The sequence below is a fragment of the Crocuta crocuta genome, unplaced genomic scaffold (genome assembly GCF_008692635.1).
Source record: "Crocuta crocuta isolate KB4526 unplaced genomic scaffold, BGI_CrCroc_1.0 scaffold15, whole genome shotgun sequence".
Taxonomy (NCBI): domain Eukaryota; kingdom Metazoa; phylum Chordata; class Mammalia; order Carnivora; family Hyaenidae; genus Crocuta; species Crocuta crocuta.
In genome coordinates, this window is record NW_027530508.1 from 1,964,462 (window position 1) to 1,985,085 (window position 20,624).

The 20,624-nt window shown below is 48.3% G+C and overlaps 1 protein-coding gene across 2 annotated transcripts in view; it reads right to left on the reverse strand.

Annotated features, from left to right (window-relative positions):
* The window catches only part of PTPRA (protein tyrosine phosphatase receptor type A), a 115,116-nt gene that overhangs the window by 2,010 nt on the left and 92,482 nt on the right, over positions 1-20,624 (reverse strand). For both annotated transcript variants that reach the window (XM_077766974.1, XM_077766973.1), the window contains 10 exons: positions 19,478-19,575; positions 18,251-18,370; positions 17,330-17,496; positions 16,693-16,828; positions 15,855-16,004; positions 14,621-14,714; positions 14,245-14,321; positions 13,647-13,781; positions 4,985-5,110; positions 4,753-4,904 (listed from right to left, as the gene is read on the reverse strand). In XM_077766974.1, coding sequence (XP_077623100.1) covers positions 4,753-4,904; positions 4,985-5,110; positions 13,647-13,781; positions 14,245-14,321; positions 14,621-14,714; positions 15,855-16,004; positions 16,693-16,828; positions 17,330-17,496; positions 18,251-18,370; positions 19,478-19,575 — 1,255 coding nt within the window. The remainder of the gene's footprint in view (positions 1-4,752; positions 4,905-4,984; positions 5,111-13,646; positions 13,782-14,244; positions 14,322-14,620; positions 14,715-15,854; positions 16,005-16,692; positions 16,829-17,329; positions 17,497-18,250; positions 18,371-19,477; positions 19,576-20,624) is intronic.

Here is a 20,624-nt window from a genome sequence, read left to right on the forward strand (position 1 = left end):
TCTAGTGGCGGAGGGGGTGGGTCACACAAGCAGAGACCTGAAGGCGGCGAGGACAAGGCCCAGTAGCCGTCTGGGAGAGGGGTATCTCAGGCACAAGGCAGGATGTCCAGGTGTGGAAGCTGTGTAGCCAGATCTGATGGATGGACCGACAGAAGGAAGGAGCACGGGTGGGGTGAGGTCAGAGCCCTCAGATCACGTTGGGCCTTGTGAGCCACTGTTAGGATTCTGCGTGATGTGGTCTGACTGAAGTTTTATAAGGGTCTCTCAGGCTGCTGTGTTGAGAACAGGTGGGAGGGTGGGAACAGGGAAATCAGCGAGGCCAGTACAGCTACTGGGAAGAAGGGGTGGCGGCTCAGACAGAGGGGTGCTGGTGGAGGGAGTGACGAATCCTTGATTCTGAAGCTGCGCACAGGTGAGGGAATACGCAGAATGGTGTGGCTCCAAGGCTTCTCCTAGGAATTAGCTGGGGGACTGAGATGCCACTTACTGGCTGGGGGGAGGCTGTGCAAATAGAAGCCTTAGAAAGAAAGATCAGAAGTTCTTCTTTTTGTTTTTATTTTATTTTATTTTATTTTTTTATTTATTTCTAGGAGAGAGAGAGAGACAGCGTGAGCAGGGGAGGGTCAGAGAGAGAGGGAGTCACGGACTGAAACAGGCTCCAGGCTCTGAGCTGGCAGTCAGCACAGAGCCCGACGCGGGGCTCGAACCCACGAACCGCGAGATCATGACCTAAGCGAAAGTCGGACACTTAACCGACTAAGCCACCCAGGCGCCCCTCTTCTTTTTGTTTTTAAATTGTTAATGTTTACTTACTTTTGAGAGAGAGGTGGGGAGAGGGTCAGAGAGGGAGACAGAGGATCTGAAGCAGGCTCTGTACTGTCAGCTCAGAGCCCCATGTGGTGCTCAAACCCATGAATTGTGAGATCATGACCTGAGCTGAAGTTGGACACCTAGCCGACTGAGCCACCCAGGCATCCTAAAGACCAGTAGTTCTTATCTGAACCCTTTAAACTGAAGATACCCAAGTGGAAATGTTGACTAGGTAACGAGACATATAAATCTGTAGTTTAGGGGAGAGGGTGAACCGGTGATAATGCCACACAGGAGTTGGTATGGAAGCCAGGTGACAAGATGGGCTCAGAAGAGGTTCAAGGACTAGGGAGGAATCAGCCAATGAGGACACAAACCAGGAGAGAAGCAGTGCTGACAGCATTTCACAGAGAACTGAGTGGTCAACTGTGTTTGATGCTCATGATCAAGGGTAATGAGACAGAATGATCTCTGGGCTCAGCAACGTGGAGGTCACAGGTAGCCCCCACTGGGGCAGGTGCAATGGAATGTGGGAGGGAAGGGGTTAACTTGGAATGGGATCAAGAGAGAATGAGGAGAGAGGACCTGGGGTGTTAGTCTGGACAAATCTTTTGAGAAGCTTTACTATTAAGGGAAACAGAGAAATAGAGGGCTACCTGGAAGGGAATTAGAGGTAAGAATTTTTAAGATATTAAGATGGGAGAAAATACAGCACATCCGTATGAAGATGGTAGTTATCCAGACAGCTATTCAGAGGAAAACATGATGATGTAGGATAGTGAAGGCAGGCCCCTGAGAAGACAAAAGGGGATGGAAGTGATATCCAAATGGAGTGTGTGTGGCAGACAGGCCTCACCACGGCCCCCAAAATCCCTACCTTCTGATGTTCATGCCCTTGTGTGATCTCCCCTTGAGTGCGGGCAGGATACGTGCCGTGCTTCTAACCAACAGATCAATAGCAAGGGTAATGGGATGCATATAACGACACGTGTGTGATTATGTTACATGGGATCATGGTGCCTGTCCTGCAAGGACTTAGAAGCAAGTCCTTCTGCGGGTTTAGAAGAAGCAAGCCACCACACTGGGAAGGTCCACATGGCACAGAATTTCAAACAACAGAGGCCCTCAGTCCAGCTGCCTACAAGGAACTGAACAACCAAGTGAGCTTAGAAATGGATCCTTCCCAATCAAGCATCAGATGGGACCACAGCCCTGGCCCAAACCTTGACTGGTCTTGTGAGGCCCTGAAGCGCAGGGCTCCTCTAAGACGTGCTTGGACTCTTGACCGCAGACACCGTAAGCTAAACGTGTGTTGTTTTTAGATGATTAATGCAACGGGCTGCAGAGAGAGGTCAGACAATTCATCCACCGAACAGGATGGATGCAGGGTCCACAGCACCAATGCAGGTGGACTGGCAGGTGTGGTGCTGGGAGCATGTGCAAGTCCTGACTGCTTCTCTTTTCTTAGTCAAACAGAAAACACCGTCCTCTCTTAAATGTGAGCACAGAAGAGGTGGTGGTGGTTTTAGGTTTGAGAGGAGGTGTGGAATAATCATGTAGGCTTTGCCTACAAAGTCTGGCAAGCTTTTCTATAAAGTGCCAGATAGAAAATACCATAGTTTTGCTATGACAAAATCAGGATCTAACTGCACAACTCTGACTTCTTACGTGCTGAGTAGCAGTGTGAGGGGAGGGAAGTACCAGAGGAGCCAGAACGTAAAGAAATGGGCACAGCTGGGCTCCACTAAAACCTTACATATGGACACTGAAATTTGAATTTCATGCAATCTTCAGGTCATAAAATAGTCATCTTTTGATTAAAAATTTTTTTAAAAATTTATTCGTTTTTTAGAGAGACAGCACAAATGAACAAGGGGCAGAGCAAGAGGGAGAGAGAGAGAATCCCACAGGTGCAGAGAGAGAGGGAAAGGGAATGTAGACCCCGAAGTGGGGCGCGAGTTCACCTGAAGTGGGGTTTGAACTCACGAGCTAGGAGATCATGACCTGAGCCAAAGTCAGATGCTTAACTGACTGAGCCACCCAGGGGCCCATAGTCTTTTTTTGATTAAAAGAAACAAAAACAAAAACACAAAAACATTTAAAAATGTAAAAACAGTTTTTAGCTTGCCAACCGGTATAAAACTCGGTGGCAGGCCAGATGTGGCGGCGGGCCCTCGCATGTCCAGCCCTGCTTTAGAAGAGTGGACGGTGCAGAAGGACAGCTAGGCAGCACTAAGGGCCGACCATGAGCCCAGCAGTCAGGAACATAAAATGAGGCCTGCAACCCGGTGCTTTCCTTCAGCCACACTCAGCTGCACGGTGCAGATGCAGGGTAGCTAGAGAGTTTGGACTTTGCCAGGAGAGGGTGACCAAGGGAGAGAAAAAAGTGTAGGCAAAGAACTATTTATCTGGGTGGGCCAAGAAATCTTTTTTCTTAAAATTTGTATGTATTATTTTTTAATTTAATTTTTAAAGTAATCTCTCCACTATCCAATATGGGGCTCAAACTCACAACCCTGAGATCAAGAGCTACATGCTCCACTAACAGAGACAGCTGGCGCCCTACCAGGGAATCCTTTTAATTTTGCCAATCCAACAGATAAAAAGCCACGCTGCACGATTTTCATCCTCATTTCTCAGAATATTACTAGTAAAGTTTAACATCTTTTCATGTTTACTGTCCGTTTGTAGTAGACGGTGCACTTGGCCACTTCTTCCTTAAGATTTATTTATTTACTTACTTACTTACTTACTTGAGAGAGAGAGAGAGAGAGAAAGAGAGAGAACGTGAGTGGGGGAGGGGCAGAGAAAGAGGGAGAGAGAGAATCCCAAGAGACTCAGGATCTTGAGATCATGACCTGAGCTAATATCGAGTCTAATGCTTACTCACCTGAGCCACTCAGGTGCCCCTCTTTTTTTTTTTTTTAAGTGATCTCTACACCCCACGTAGGGCTTGAACTCATGACCCTGAGGTCAAGAGTCTCATGCTCTACCCACTGAGCCAGCCAGGTGCCCCCCAACAGAAATCTATGTTCCTTCACTATCTCCTGTTTGCCTTGTTCACAAAACAAACAAGGATCTAGAGGATTAATCCATACCCAGTATATAAGCAGCCTCCTCATTAACTTTTGCATCTCTGTAGCATAAGACACAGCAGAGCTTATGGAATCAGTCCCCTATTAACATTGAGATAATTTACAACATTCCTGAAGCACATTCACTGGATCCAGTCCTGGGAGTTCCTTTGCTCATTTTTCTGTTTTGAAAACTAATTTGCAGGGATTTATACTATACTTTTTCCTTCTCTTTTAAAGTTTTTTTTCTTCCTATTATAAAAGCAATACAAACTCATGGCAGATTTTTTTTCTAAAATGCAATCAAACAACATGCCCCAACAATTCACCTTAACCATCCTCGCCCCAAATGAGTCCCTCACCATTTTCTGTCAGTGACAGCAACTATTATCAGTAATGCTGTTTCAAACTCGGATACTCTGGTTTCTCTTCAGATCTTATAAATCTTTTGCCTTTTACAAACTCGGGATGCACCCTCTAATCTAGACTTCTCTTTTACAACTATGCTTTTCATTTTACTCATTGTTTTTCACACTGTTTGAAAACGGTTGCCCTTTTCTCTTTTCCTGTGATTCTTAAGGACGCCAGGGCCTCACCCCCACGTTGCCCAATGGTCTCCCCACTGTCAGTGTCGCTGCTGTTCTCCTGCGCCCCAGCACCGTCTCAAATGCTCCCCCGCCCAGTATCTTACTCTCCCTGATGCCCTAGCATTTAACGCGAAGTTCAAACACCAAGACGCTCTTATTATCTGGCCCTGTGCTGGTCATCAAGCTGGGCTGCCACACACTCACCAGGATGCTTGCCGTCGCCTCCCCTGCCTGTGCCCCATCACTGTCTCTGCCCCTCAGAGGGCTGGGGAGAGCGGTACCTGCAGTGCACAGTGATGGGGTGGTTCCCTGACTGCTGCTGCTGCTTCTGCACGGCCGCGATGATGCTGATCATGCCCTTCCCGTCGCTGGGGATGCCCACTTCAGGCCAGCCGTGGAAGTGGAACTGCCGGATCTGCCGGCTCTTGTTCTCCTTTGGAAGAAGGGGGGGTCACAGATGCAGGGCACCGTGGCTCTCCCCAGGGGAGGAGGCGCGCCCACCGGCCACCTTACCCTCGTGTTGGTGACTAGGAGGTCTCGGACGGTGTAGCTCTCACACTCCTCCTCCTTCTTCAGCTCCACTGTGATGTCTCCATAGGACACAATGCCATCCGAAGGCCAGTACTGGGCACATTTCTCCTGGAGAGACAGATGGGAGGGGTGAGGCACTCGGGACACGATGCGCGGTAGAGGCAGGGCTGCTTTCTGAGCTGCCCGCTCCCCTCTCAGACAGCTAGCTCTTACTGGACACGCTTCATCTCCAAGGTACCAAACCTCAGAATGTCATTACATTACTTAGTCTCACTCCGATGGACTTCTGATTCTCACTAGGACATCTACACTGGACCCTTGAACTGCACGGCCCATTTATACAAAAATTCTTCTGGATAAATACAGTACAGTGTAAACATCTTCTCTTCCTCACAGTTTTCTTAATGCCATTTTCTTTTCTAATTTACTTTATTGTGAGAATACAGTATAGAATATGTAAAACATACAAAATATGTGCTAATGGTTTATGTGACTGGTAAGTCTTCAGGTCAGTAGGCTATTATGTTCACAGATTTTTTAAAAAATTGTAGTTGACAAACAATGTTACACTAATTTCAGATAAATGACATAGTAATTTGGCAAGTCTATACGTTATAATGTGCTCACCCAGCATAGCTACCATGTGTCATCACATAACGCTATTATGATACCACTGACTATATTCCCTATGCTGTAGCTTTCATTCCTGGGATATACACAGAATTTCAACTGTACAAGGTAGAAATGGGGTGCTGGGGGTTGAATAACCCCCATGCTGTTCAAGGGTCCACTGTATATGTAAAAACTTAATTCCCTTACTAGACATAATCCCTTAACGTTTTGGTGTTATTTAGTCTAATTTGCAGTATGTTACAGTATCTCTGAAGAACTCTGACCGTCACCTCAGACATATCCAACACTCAATGGCAGGGTGGAGGGAAATGTTTTTGTTCCATTACCACCTCCACCCCCCACCCCCCACCCCGCTCCCTGGGGTGTTTCCACATCTGATAGATGCTTTCTTATTTCAGGCTGCTAAGCTGGACAAACTGACCCCAGTGACATTCCCACCCAGCCATGGCGCTTCAGACAGCACAGGCCACCCTTCCATCCCTTTCTTCTTCTTCTTTTTTTTAACGTCTTTGTTTGTTTATTTATTTATATGCTTATTTCTTTTTTTAAAGCAATGATTTGGTTTTTTTTATTTCTGAGAGAGAGCGCATGAGCAGGGGAGGGTCAGAGAGCGTAAGACACAGAATCTGAAGCAGGCTCCAGGCTCTGAGCTAGCTGGCAGCACAGAACCCGATGTGGGGCTCAAATCCAGGAACCGTGAGATCATGACCTAAGCCCAAGTCAGACGCTCAACTGACTGAGCCACCCAGGTGCCCCTATGCTTATTTATTATTGAGAGAGAGACAGAGACAGAGTGCGAGCTGGGGAGGGGCAGAGAGAGAGAGGGTAACACAGAATCCAAAGCAGGCTTCAGGCTCTCAGCTGTCAGCACAGAGCCTGATGCGGGGCTCAAACTTGTGAACCATGATACCATGACCTAAGCCGAAATCAGCTGCTCAACCAACTGAGCCACCCAGGCATCCCGATGTCTATTTATTTATTTATTTATTTTATTTTATTTTATTTTTTTACAAATAGTTTATTGTCAAATTAGTTTCCACATAACCGATGTCTATTTATTTTTGAAAGAGAGAGAGAGCAAGCAGGAGAAGGGAGGAAAGGGAGGGAGACACAGAATCTGAAGCAGTCTCCAGGCTCTCAGCTGTCAGCACAGACCCCGATGTGGGTCTCAATCTCATGAACCATGAGATCNGGCTCAAACTTGTGAACCATGATACCATGACCTAAGCCGAAATCAGCTGCTCAACCAACTGAGCCACCCAGGCATCCCGATGTCTATTTATTTATTTATTTATTTTATTTTATTTTATTTTTTTACAAATAGTTTATTGTCAAATTAGTTTCCACATAACCGATGTCTATTTATTTTTGAAAGAGAGAGAGAGCAAGCAGGAGAAGGGAGGAAAAGGAGGGAGACACAGAATCTGAAGCAGTCTCCAGGCTCTCAGCTGTCAGCACAGACCCCGATGTGGGTCTCAATCTCATGAACCATGAGATCATGACCTGAGCAGAAGTTGGACACTCGACCGAGCCACCCTGGCACCCATCATCCCTTTCCTCTTTATCTTGTTTTTGTTGTTCTTAAGAGAGAGAGAGACTGGGGGAGAGGGGCAGAAGGAAAGAGAGAATCCTAAGCAGGCTCCATGCTCAGTGTGAAGCCCAACATGGGGCTTGATCCCATGACCCATGACTCAACCAATGGGCTCAGCCGACTGAGCCACCCAGGTGCTCCTCCTCTTTATCTTTTGAACCTATGATGGCACCTGCATTTCTGTCCTTGCTAGTGAGCAAGAGATGGTTTGTGGCCTGTCTTTGCTGGCACCTGGCTCAATCTCCTCTACAGCTCCTTGTGGGCAGCGACTACCACTTTTCATCTTTGTCTCCCTGGCACCTTGCACACTGCCTGCATGTAGTAGGCTCTCAGTATCTGGGAAATGAATTTGTTCAATGTTTGCAGAATGAGTCAGGCTATCAATACATAAACAAAACAATAGTTATACTGTCCATTTTTTAGAGCATTTTGGGGAAGATCTCAGATACTTCACTACTGGCAATTTTAAAATCCTCAACCATAAATGTACTTTACATTCATTGGGAAAATTATGAGAAGTAGAAAAACAAAAATCACCAATAGTCTCTCAGTCCAAATAAAATAGTTATTAAAAGTCCACTTTAGTGACTCTTCTTGCTTTTCATATGTGTAATCATTCATTACTCCCTTTATAAATGATGTTGAGCTCATTTTAAAACACAGAATTATCAAAGTGGTGGATCACAGAAATGTCATAGACCAGTGCTTTTCCACATGTGCCCACTGGGTGCCCTGGGGATGCCATGGGGGTTGGGGCTCTGGGACCTCTCATCAACAAGAACAGCTCAAAAAAATTCTAATTAAGGCTCTTAAACAAGAGACTATGTTGGTTTTTAGGCATTAGTGAGTGGAATGACTTTTGCTGCTATCGTTCCCTCCCAACACTGCCTTTACACCGTTTACCAGCTAGGACTGAAGGCTGGGGCTTTAAAACCATTACAAGTGCTAAGATCCAAATGGTCTTGAGAGAAATGGAGTGTAGGAGCTAGAATGACACTATGACAGGAAAAAGAAATAGTATGGTCCCACAGTTGATGGCTTTCAGGTATTTGAGACCTTCGGTGGTGAGGCACAAGAGAGAAGAAAAGGAGAATGGAAGGAGGCCGCCAGGGATACAGAGTTAGGGAACTATTAAGAGAATCTCTCTCTCTTTAATGTCTATTTATTTTGAGAGAGAGAGAATGAGGAGGGGCAGGGAGAGGGAATGAGAGAATCCCAAGTAGGCTCCATGCTGTTGGCACGGAGCATGATGCGGGGTTTGATCCCATGACCCTGGGATCATGACCTGAGCTGAAGTCAAGAGTGGGATGCTTAATCAACTTGGCCATCCAGGCAGTTGGTCAGCCATAAAAGCAAATGGGGAATATGCTGTGGCTAGTCTGACGAATGGGGACAATCCACCCAAGGTGGTTACAGGTGGTTGGGACCAACCAAGAGGTTTAGATCAGTGCTGTAGAGGGAGTTTCAAGGTGACAGTTTTGCAGGGGAGCAGATGAAAGGTTCCTAAATTTTGTATGCACGGGTAAAATTTCCCCTAAAGATCTCAGGAAGCCCAAAATGGATTTAAAAAAAAAATTTTTTTTAATGTTTTATTTATTTCTAGGAGAGAGAGAGAGACAGCGTGAGCAGGGGAGGGTCAGAGAGAGAGGGAGTCACAGACTGAAGCAGGCTCCAGGCTCTGAGCTGGCAGTCAGCACAGAGCCCGACGCGGGGCTCGAACCCACGAACCGCGAGATCATGACCTAAGTGAAAGTCGGACGCTTAACCGACTAAGCCACCCAGGCGCCCCTCAAAATGGATTTTAAGGAGTGACCACAGTTAGGTTTATATTTTCAAAATGATCTCTGGCTGCCATGTGAAGTGACTAAAGGTGGGCAGGAATGGAAGCAGGTAGGCAGGCTGCCAGGCTACTTCCGGGGTGCAGGTGAGGGACGATGGCTTCCAGGAACAGGTCAGTAGTCACACGGGAGAGAAGTGGGTATGGTCAGCACGGGTCAGATTTCACTGGTGTGAGGAGTGAGGAAAGGGGAGCAATGAAGGGAACTCCTACGCTTCTCAGTGAACAACCGGGTGGAAGGCGGTGCCCCTTCCCGAGACGGTAAGACTGGGGTGGACTAGTATGGGGGAAGGAGGAAATCAAGTTTCATCTGGGCCAGGTGGAGTTCGAGATCCTCAACAGAGAGAGTCGTGTGAAGATATCAAGCAGGTACATGGCTACACAACTGGGAAGTGGGGGCTGGGTTGGAGACCCAGATTTGGGGAACTCTGGCATACAGACAGCATCTCAAGCCACACAATTAGATGAGGTCTTCAAAAGATAGTGTGTTAAGGCAACAGAGGGTTAAGGGCTGAGTCTCGGATACTTCAATGGTTAAAAGGTCATGCAGAGGAGGAGGTGGTCACAAAGAAAATGAAAGGAGCTGCCAGGCCAGTGAGGGAGTGATGTTATACAATTCAAAGGAAGAAAGTGTTTTAAGGTGAGAGGCACTGAGTGTTTCAGATGCTGCTATAAAAGGACCAGAGAGATAAGAGAGAAGCCTCTGGAATGGCAAGAAAGCAGTCACCAGTGATCCTGAGAAGGAACAGGATGAGGACAGAACTCAGAAGAACTCCTCAAAGGAGTTGTGCTGGGAAGGAAGGGGTACAGAGAAACGGGGTACAGAGGGAAGGAACTAAGGGACAGGAGAGAGATTTTCATTTTGTAGACAGGAAGTGCAACAGCACACAGGCTGGCTGGCGTTAACGGGTGGCTGCTGACCAAGGCAAGGGTTGGGGAGCACTGCGGCAGCACACTTGCGAAGGCAGGAGGGGAAGGTCCCGGACAGAGAGGGGCAGGGACCCCCACCCACTGCAACGGGAGAGAAGGAGAGAGAATGGCTACAGATCTGAGTAGGCTGGGGGCTTGCGGGAGGGAAGATGAGCCTGTTCTTGTCTGATTTCTTAGAGAAAAAAGAGCTAGGTTGCAAGATAAGGTGCCATGAAAGTAAGAGACTGTGAGGGAATAACAGATGTTAGCAAGGAAAGGATTATAATAAGGACAAACCACAAAAACCCTACAGAGAGTAAGGAAGAAGGTGAGAACATGAGCAGGGATTCGCAGGCTGAAAGTGGAGGAGTCGGTGGCTCTGAAAGAGGACTTCAACCGCGTCCATTTTGACCTCAGTCTGTACTAGCTAGAAAGCTGATTAATTCTCTTTCCAGCTTCTCTCCTAATTCAGGCAAAAGTCCCGGCAAACAAAGCATCCAGGGATGGGAACCAGAGTTATCCCTGAGGCAATTAACGACTGCCCTGACTTCCCCAAGACCCCACACATCTGACCGCACGACAAGGCTCAACCTGGCCCTTTTGCCCACCTGCACGTACCTACTGAACTTCATCCCACAGCTTCCTTACATGAACCTAGAAATATTTTGAGCACTTTGGAGACAGTCTCTGAGACGTCAGTCCGCTACTGTCCTGGTGTTGGCCTCACTGAAATACATCCTTTCTGGTGTCACCTCCACCCATGTCTCTCAGCCTGTGGATTTTGTCAGAGTTGAGTGGTGACCAGGTGAACCTGCTGTGTGTGGGAACCCTGGAGCCAGGTGCTCTTGTGCCCCTGGGCCCCGGCCACAGCTCCAGAGACATGGTGAAGAGAAAACCTTCCTGGAGTAAGAGGAGGGAAGTAGTGAGGTCGGTGCTCAGCAGATGGTAAGCAGGGCGGGATCCAGGGCTGAGGTCCCAAAGGCAGAACAGATATGGGCAGGGACAAGGCTGTGACCTGACTGGGAGGCCGAGGGAGCCGAGAGGCCAAAAGACCGAAGTGGACCACGTGGATCGCCCGCATGGAGACGTATGCCTTCAAGAGCAGAGGCAGGTGTCAGGCACAGGGGCCGCCAAGGGGCAATATGGAAGGTGCTGAAATCATCAGGAGCGGACGGTGGGAGATGGGGGAACAGACGGTCAGGTCCGGCAGCAGAGTACCTGGGACCGGGGGCTCTAACCTCAGATCTGTTTTCAGGTTACGGATTCTGGGTAAAGACAGCCCAGAGAAGCTGCCACAGTAGCTCCTGTGTCTCTTCTCCTGCTGCCTTTAACCTCCTCCCCTACACGGCGGCTGGTCTCTTGTGTGGTCCAAGGCTGACAATAGTGATGGGGACATACACTGAATGGCAGGTGTCTAATGCAATCTCGTTCTACTGACACTGTGGATAAGTGGCACACAACCGGTGGCTGCGCTGACCCCATGCAGAAACTGCTGGAACTGCTCTGCCCACGCGGATGAACGGTCCAACTTACAGCTGTTGAGGGCGCCCGGATTCACGAGCATCTTGGTGGACCCCTTTGGCCAAGATGGAGCAGAACAAGAAGACAGGGAGAAGGGGACTTCGGATTTTAAGTTTTCATTCTTTTGGGATTTTAATGTATATAAAATTTACATTTTGGGATTGAGACTTTTTCCTTGGGAATTTAAAACCAGGCGTGGGGAAGTGGTGGTGTCATGTAGTATAAATGCAGAGACCTTTCATCGTATCACTTGGGCTTATTGTGGTGGTTTCCCTGGAGGCTACACTTGACAAGATGGATGGGAGATGGAACAGGACGTGGAATTCAGTCTTACGGGGCAGCGAGGCCTTGTAAAGGATGTCATCAATATCCTGTTCTGATTCACCTCAGAAGCTCCTGAGGGCAAAAGCTGCTGTCTCACTGGCCCTGCAAGAGGCGTAAGGCCGAGTGGTAGGTAGAGGGGAACAGGCCTCAATCAGCTGACTATGTATTTAGTGAGGTATTCACCGGACCGCATTTGGTCACAGGGCAGGGGACTGCGAGAGGACACCTGTGCTTGCCATCCCAGCTCTTCCGCCTGCAGTCTAGGCCTGTCCGTCACGGGCCTGGAGGCAGACAGTGTGGGGATAACCTCATGCAGGCCCGCGGTTTACCTGCACCTTCCATCCTAGCTTATCAGAGGGCCAGGAAACACGCCATCTAGTTCCCGATAACATGGAGCTCAGCGCACAACTGCGGAGCAGGGACCTGAGCCCCAAACCTCTGCTCATCAGTATTGTTAGTAATGATAGCTGAAGACCCATGAAGTAGGTCTGTTGATTAGAGACAGGATGGAAATCTGGAAAGAATAGCTCATGTGCTAAATGATTAAAACTGAAAAAAATTCTTGACAAATCCTTGACATCAGGGTGTGCAAATATGTATAAAATGTATCAAGATTAAAAGAAACAAACTGTACAAGTACAGAATGGGGAAGATGTAGCTGGCGACAATGCATGGAATATATGTTTAGTGATTTTTATTTTTCATTGGTTGCAAATTCAGTGAGTCATAAGTGGGTGCCATCCTTAATTCTTCATCCTGCCCAGCCTGTGCTGTCTCTTCACTATCTTTTGGGACAGACCCCCTGTCATCACCCCTGAGTCTAGGCCACCAGCAGTACTGACCCAGCCTCCTCTCTGCCTTTGGTGTGCTCGTTTCTAATCTGTCCTCACTGAGCCAGAGGGACTTTCAAAAAAACCCTACAAATCTGATATTGTCAAGGGCTCTTAAACCACCCTATAAAGTCCAAACTTCACCTTGGCTCAGAAAGATCTTTATCACCAGGCCCTTGCTGGCTTCTCTCAATTCTGATCGCTGTTAAGTCACATGAAGCAACCATTTACTGCACTCTAACCACAGCAGAAGAGTCTTTAGGATCATAAACACCGCATGAACACACATTGGGCCACCCTGCAGTAGAGAGAGGTGGGGTGGGAGATGGGTGGAGAACGAGTGATCCCTGAGACCTAGAGTGCTCAGTAGAGGCTGCATGGTGACTCAAGAACAGTGTTAAGAGATTTCCTGTACTGAATGGAGCTGACCTAAGGGGGCTTCTATGCTCCCGTATATTCTGAGTTTTCAGATAATTCTACTTTTTAAATGACTCAAGGACATTTTTCTTCAAAAGATTTCCTTGTTAATTGAATGTTAACTTATAAATTTCTTCTTGTTATTTCTCAAGTTCCACTGTTTCCTTTACTATAGTCTGCAAAGAGGCAACTCGTTCTCCCATAGTCCTTTGGTTCATTTTCCTGGCCTGAAAGGCACCCTCTACTTAGGGACACTCAGGAGCTCCACATCAGAGCCTTGGTCTGGCTCTGCCTCCCTCATTTCACCAGCTCTGTCCAGGGAGGGGTGGGGGGAGGAGGGGGAGTCCACAAAGCCAGGCTCGGGGTGAACTGTATTCAGGACAGAAGTAAAAAGGTGGGAACTGTCTGGAGGCTGAGACCACTCCGCCCTTCCAGTCCTGAGAGAAGCTCCAGACTGCTCACACATCAACTGCTTGGATATGGCTCTTTGGATGGTTTAAGCCAAACATATCTTCTTAGCTCCCCTCCACCCCTTTTCCTGGGGTCTCTTTCTCCCACAGCCCAGGACCTCTTTGAGCTCACCTGGCCTCTCTCCTCCAGTTCTGTTAGCATCACGATAGAGCAGGATTTCCACTCCCAGATCATTCGCCAGAAGTCCTCAATGGTGTGGAGAAGAGGGCCCTGGCTGGCGATGTAGGAGTCCTTCTGTCGGTAGCCCTATGCAAGCCAGATCAATGATAGGAGTAAGGCGGTTTAATCAGGGAGGGGAGAGGAAGAAGAAGACAGGCCACTTGGGTGGGCTGGGGCTGCTTGGAGGCAAACTCATCTCAGGCAGAGCTCCCCTTTGGTCAAGGACCAAACCTGTCTGACACACTGGTCTCTGTATAGGAGGATGAGGGATGGGGGTTTGGAGCTGGGACGAAGAGAACAGGTATTAGTAGGACCGGAGGTTTTTAGCCTTTGGTGTGTGCTATGAGCTTTTCCCCTCCAGTTATCACTCTGGTGTGTGCCCTCTGTTTCCTCCCTGCCTTCTCCTCTCTGGGGCCTGACAGAGCTAGGGTACAGGTTGCCATCAGTTCTGTGTTTGCTGACTGACTCAAAGACAATTCTCCCAAGCACTGCAAGGCCCAACTGAGTCTCCATGGACGGTGGAGAGCTCTGGAGATACAGCCCCACTTACGTCAATGAAGGATGCATTCACGTAGTCGGTGTTCTCCTCACCCCTCTTGACTGGAATGATCACTCTGTTGAATTCATCTGCAGGAAGGACAGCAGCTGTGGCTCCCCAACACGACCTCCTGGCTCTCTTTCAACCTTTCCTTCCCACCCATCCCAGCTGGGCAATAACATGCCTGTTCCCAGTGCAGGAGGGAGAAACCCTTTGGCCTTCAGGCTTTTTCATTTCCAGAAGCCACTGAAGAACTAAGGGCGACAAGAGGCAGTGCCCTAATTCTTGTCTCTAAGGTGATCACTAATTAGTACCTGAGAAGTGGAAGGGGTCAAGGGGAAGGAGGGAATGGGGCACTAAGGCTTTGGGGTGGGAAGAGGGCTCTTACATGGAATGATCTGTAAAACCCGGTTCTTCTTCATGTTGGCTGGAAGGTTTCCAGTCCGCATCTTGTCATTCTGGATTTTGATTGATGTTAATTTCTGAAGTGGGAAGTAGGGGGGAAACATCACTGAGCCCCACAGCTTGGCAAGATTATGCCTGTCACTGTACTCTGGCTGCACACTGCTCCGCACTGGAGCCCTGACCTCCATTTCCACGGAATGATTCCTTCTGTCGTAAGCTCAGTGAGGAAGCCAAGAATGACTGTTTGGGAAACACTGCCTTGAGGGCTCCTGCGGACCCTTCTGGGATTCCCTGGGACTGGAACTTCATGATCCTGGAGCAAGGATCCTAGCTTCATAGGAAGGAGTGTGCCTGCCTCTCCTCTTTCCCTGCTGCTCCACCAGAGGGAGACTTAACTCTTTAGAAAACCTTATTCAAATGTACACGTTCCCTTCTCCTGATTCTGAGGCTCCTTCTTGATCCTTGCTACTCAACGTGCAGCCCAGAAACCAGGATCAGTCTCATTGTGTTAGAAATGAAAAATCTCAGGCCCTAACTCTGTTTCCCCCTGACTTCCTGCCTCAGAACTTGCACCTTAATAGGGTCCTGTAGTAATCTGTGTGCCACTACAGTTTGAGAACTGCTTTAGGGATGTGGTCCTTACCACTGCAACCAGAAATCTCTTTTTCTGGGAACACCTGTACTGACAAGAGTGTGACGTATCCTTTAGGTGTGCTAAGAACCACCGGCTAACGGCACACAGCAGAGGTCAGCAATCTATGTCCATGGGCCAAGTTTGACCTGCTGCCTATAAATAAACTTCTATGGAAACACAGCCACGCTCATGTGTTTACATAGCATCTATAGCTTCTTTTATGCTACAGCACCAGGTTTAAGTAGTTGCAACAGAGACTGTATGGCCTGCAAAGCCTAAAATATCTACTGTCTGGTCCTTACAGGAAAAGTTTGCTGTTCTTATGCATTATAATCACCTGTGTGTCTGGGGGGGCAAAGAGGAGAGTGGGCTGCAGGACTTAAAAAAAATACTGCCTGTTTTCTTTTTCTTTCCTCCTAACACAACCAAGTGATTTTAATGTGCAGGATGGGTTGAAAGCGACTAGGTTATGAGGAAAGGTCCAGAAGCCTACCTCCTTAACCACGCACATGTCTCACACAAGGGGATTCCCCAGAGCACGTGGATCCTTCAGTCTGAGTGAAGGAGTTCAGCTCCAACTCACCTTAAACTCCTCCTCTAATCCATTGTTGCTGGTCCCTGGGATCTTGTTGTAAATTTTCTGCAGGTGTGTTTCTAGAGAGGTCACCTCTAGTTCTGTATCTCCATAGAGATAGTGCTCCAGAAGGGCTTGGTATATGAAGACATACTGCATCTGAAACACCACGATGCCCGAGTTCCCGGTTACACACAACGTGGTCTCTGTGGTGCTAGGTCACAGCCTCCCCCCTTCCCCCGCTGCGGCGTACTCCAGTCCGCCTCTCCTTTGACCCTGGCAGGAATAAAATCATTCACTCTCATCCTGGGTCAGCAAGGCAGGACCTGAAAGGCATGCGTCCCTCTGGGGTGTTTCACTTGGGAGGGAGGATCCCACTCTGGCAGCCTCCTAGAGTGGAAGTCTGGAGAGAAGGACAAGTCCAGTTCCTGCCTATTCTCACAACACACGTTTAATAGTCTGAAGGGGTTGTCAAAATCCAGGGACACACAAAACCTGTGTCGGGCTCCCTTCCAGTGCTGTGCCCTTTGAACCCCATGCCCCAACTACAGAGCGGACTGCTGCTCCTGGACAGGGCCGAGCTGTGTCACAACTCTGTGGGCACTGGTTCTTTCAGGACCTGTTTTTTATCCTTAGGAGTCTAGAACAAACGACACCTGCCTTCCTAATTGCTGTAGGCACAACCTCTTCCACGCTCCGTGTCTCTTTTAATATATAATTTAAAGGGTCCTTCATTACACTGCATGCTGCTCATTTACAATGACCCAGAGGCTGAGTAATCCATGAGGCTAGCAGATGTGCTGGTCCTGGAATGCCCCCGCCCTCACCTTGCCCACAAATCACTCACGTCTGTTTGCACCATCTGGCAGCGCTGTGCCCGGATCCGGCTCACGAAGCCATACACGTCCACCTTCCGCTCTGTGTGCATCATGTCCAGCATGGCGTCAATGACAACAAAGGTACCTGTACGCCCTACACCCGCACTGCAGCCAGAGAGCAGGGGTGTTACTGGGGTGGCCAGCGTGCCTTGTGGGAGCATACAGGGAGGGGGCAGCACAGGCCAGGGCTCCTTCAGGCCATGAAATTCTAATTTTGAACGGTGACTAGCTGCAACTCTCATGGAGCCAACAATCCCACTGTACCTCGTGCTCTGTACCTTTACTTATTAGGACCAGGGAACCTAGACACTTAGAAAGGTCAGAAGGTTCCAAGTACATAAAGCAGCACTCAATCTAGCTTTCTGGCTTCCTAGCAGTGGTCTCCCCATCCCCAATCTTGGAGGACTACCCTTCCCTCTTTCCTCAAATGCTCTATACTCACACCAAAACCTGAGGAGTGTCTCTGGCTGCTGTCCCAGGGTGCTAACAGCTTATCTGCTCTGTGCTAGCCTCCTCTCCTCAGCCAGGGCCCCTGTGCTTTCCCCTGCTCTATCCATGGGAGCAGAATATGGTATGAACGGGGAGCCAAGGGTCAGCCACACTGACCTGCAGTGGACCACGATGGCCCCTGCATACTGAGGGTTACAGGCTTTCACCTTCTTGAGGAACTTGAGCATGCCGATCGGGGTGAAAGGCACCCCGAAGTCTGGCCAGCTGGTAAAGTGGAACTGAGTGATGAGACGCTGTGGCTTCCTGTTGGTCATGTCGCCCACCTGTGGAGTGAGGAGGTCCTATGTGTTGGCCCTGATAACCTGCGGTAGGGGAGTGCCAGGGGAGGGGAGGGGAGGCTTGGGGGCCAGGGCCAGCTGTGATTGTCAATGACAATGGGGAGATGAGAGTGAACCCAAGGAAGTGTTAACTATGGACAGAGGCTCTCTTCCCAGAAACCCCACAGGGGTAGGCAGGGCCGTTACATTATTCTGAGCAGACAGGTGTGAAATGTGAACCCTGTGAAGTTGAGTGACCCCATCAAGGTCTCGGGACTAATTAATGGCAAGATCAGAACTAGAATGCAGATCCCCCGACTCTTGATAAGCCCCCTTTCATAGCACCACACTGCCCTGCAGCTCTGAGGGCAACCTCTGCTCAAGCCTCCAGGGTCACTCTGGAGGACCAACAGCAGGGTCTGCCATATCCTGGACGTCAGGAGCCTTTGGAGTAAGAAAGGAGAAGCGGGGTCAAGTGCCCAGAAGATTATATCACCTCCTGATGCACATACATCATACCTATGATGATCAAATTCCGTCTCAATAATACTTTTTTTCTCCCAGTCATGAAAATGCTCCTCCCTTAGCTCTGACAAAGTTCCTTGGGAGCCCAGATCTCTAATTTCAGAGTCCAAACATACGTCACACTCAGTGATTCCTGACCATCCTGAGTAAGAGAGGGGATGACCTAGTTTGTTCTACTCTCTTACTGGTCAGCAGATCCTAAATGAGAGAGGAGAGGGGAGGAAGGAGGCAGTACCTGCTGAATGCAGAACTTTCGCACTGTGTAGTCCACCAGGACGGTCACATCCTCTACTGACACTCGGATATTCCCATAGGTCCAGCAGCCTTGGTCTGGCCAGTACTGGGCACACTTACACTGGAAAGGAACAGACACATGTCACCTGATCTCAGACCTCCCACCCCCAGCAGACATGAAGGACCTGAAGGAAAGGACCACAAAAGCCCAGACAGAAGTCCTCAGAGAAGGCCTCTTCTCTCACTTCTATCAGCTGCAGACTTATTTCTTTTTTCAAGTCCCTCAGCTTCCATCCTGTTTAGCACGATCTCTTAAACTATACATAGCCCCAGCCCTATACTTCTTGCTCTTTCTCTCAGTTCAGGGCAAATCAAAAGCTACTTTACCTACAAAATGTGCCCTTCCATCATCCCAGGTCATGGTCTAGGGATAGGCCTGCCTGACTGCCTGGAAGCAGCAGCCTGCTAAGGGGGTAACCAGGGCAGGGTGATGCCTTCTCTGGTGCCAGGACCTCAAACAGCTTCTGAGAGTCAGAGGTCAGGATGGAGGAAACACACCTATGGCCCAGCCCTAGTGCCATTCTTCCTAAGCACTGTGGAGCTGCTGATTCACACATCCAACACCTTGGGGTGGGGATCAAGGTAATTTAAGGGCCATTCTGGGAAAAGACCGTCATGAATAGGAGTTATTCTCTGGGGCTTGATCTAAAAAACTCAGGACTGGTTTTAACTGTGGCACAGTGAGGGGGCTTTCCAGGCATGGACCTGGTAGCCACAGACATAAAAAGACCAGTCAGAAAGTTGCTTGCATGATCAGGCCAGGGCCTCGGATTCCCCTGCACCCCACAGGGTCTCAGTTCATACAGTTTCCTCTGCTGACTCAGAGAAGGTGCAGGAAACCAGGAGAATGAGGGATTGGAGAAGCCGGTGGGGGGCTGGGGGGAGGGGGAAGCTCCTCTGTAGCATTTCCTTGGCAAGTGGCTCAAGTCCTTCTTTCAGGTTGTTTGGAAACCAGGGTGAGTTGTCTGACTACCAGACATAGGGAACATGCCCTAGGCACATCCCTGAGGTTCATGAGACTTCCAGACCATAGGAAAGTCTGATAAGCACAGTGGCCTGGGTTTTGTCTGATCAACGACTGGCAGAGGAACCACAAAGGGTGGACAGCCCAGGCTCAAACACAGAGGAGTTCCTCTGCAAGTCATGCCTGTCTAATTTCTCCACTCACCTCCTTTCTCTCCTTCAGGTTGGTCACCATGACAATGGTGGCTGTGTTTTGTTCCCAGATCATCCTCCAGAAATCATTCACTGTTTCTTCTTTTGGTCCTAAAGTAGCCAATAGCAAAGATGAGGAGAACACACACCAAGGGGAAGAAATCTGCTGGGAAATTGGGAACATTCATTCCTGACTTTTGGAAACCTGTGCCCACATGTCCCCAGCTAAATATCCAATCCACCTATCCATCCACCCACCTGCTAACGGAACATTTCCCATCCACTCTGTATGTGCCAGGTACTTCACTAGGGAGTGAAGTAGGGCGTGGGAGGTTGTCAAAATGTAAAGAGAACATAAACAATGTCTCCCAAGGATATTATAAATGAGGATTAGAAATCATGACGGCACACCAAATACCTATATTACTGGCCAGACAGTAAGCTAAGTGCTTTGTATCTCATTTATTCCTTTCTATCATGTTCTAAGGTGGGTGTCATTAGCCACAGAGAGGACAGGTCATTTGCTCAGTCTAGGATTTAAAATTTAACCCCGATCCAGCCTTTTCTGGAAAGCCCCTGGAAGATTTCTAAACAAAAATGAGGGCACAAACAAAGAGAAAGAAATGGAATCTAACACGAGATAGAGGCTAACGGAACTCCCTGGGTACTGGTGAAGGGAAGGCTCGGGATGAGAACTCTGAGGCTAGAGGGCAACTGAAAAAAGTTCTAGGAGGATCCCAAGATTAAAAAATTAAACTTAAAAAAGAAAAAGAAATTAAACCTCATGTATCTGAAAATACTGAGAGGAAATACATATTTCTAGTGGAGAGTCTGGGGGGAACATCGTATAATACTATGTACTTCAGCTGTAAATAATACTGGCATAGTAATAATAATGTAAATAATAAATATTATCTTAACCCAAAACTGCCATTTAACTCTATTGGGAGAATGGGGAAAAAGGACTTGTGTATGCATGTCTGTCTGACTGAGTGTGAGGTACTCTCTAAGATGATTAAATAAATTATCTATCCCAACAAGTTATCAACAGATAAAAATGGTTGTATTAGAGTAAAGGGAAGAGGAAAAGGGGGTAATATTTTATTTTTATATGCCTTGTAATACCTTTTTGACTTTCTTAAACTTTATATTCCCTCTGG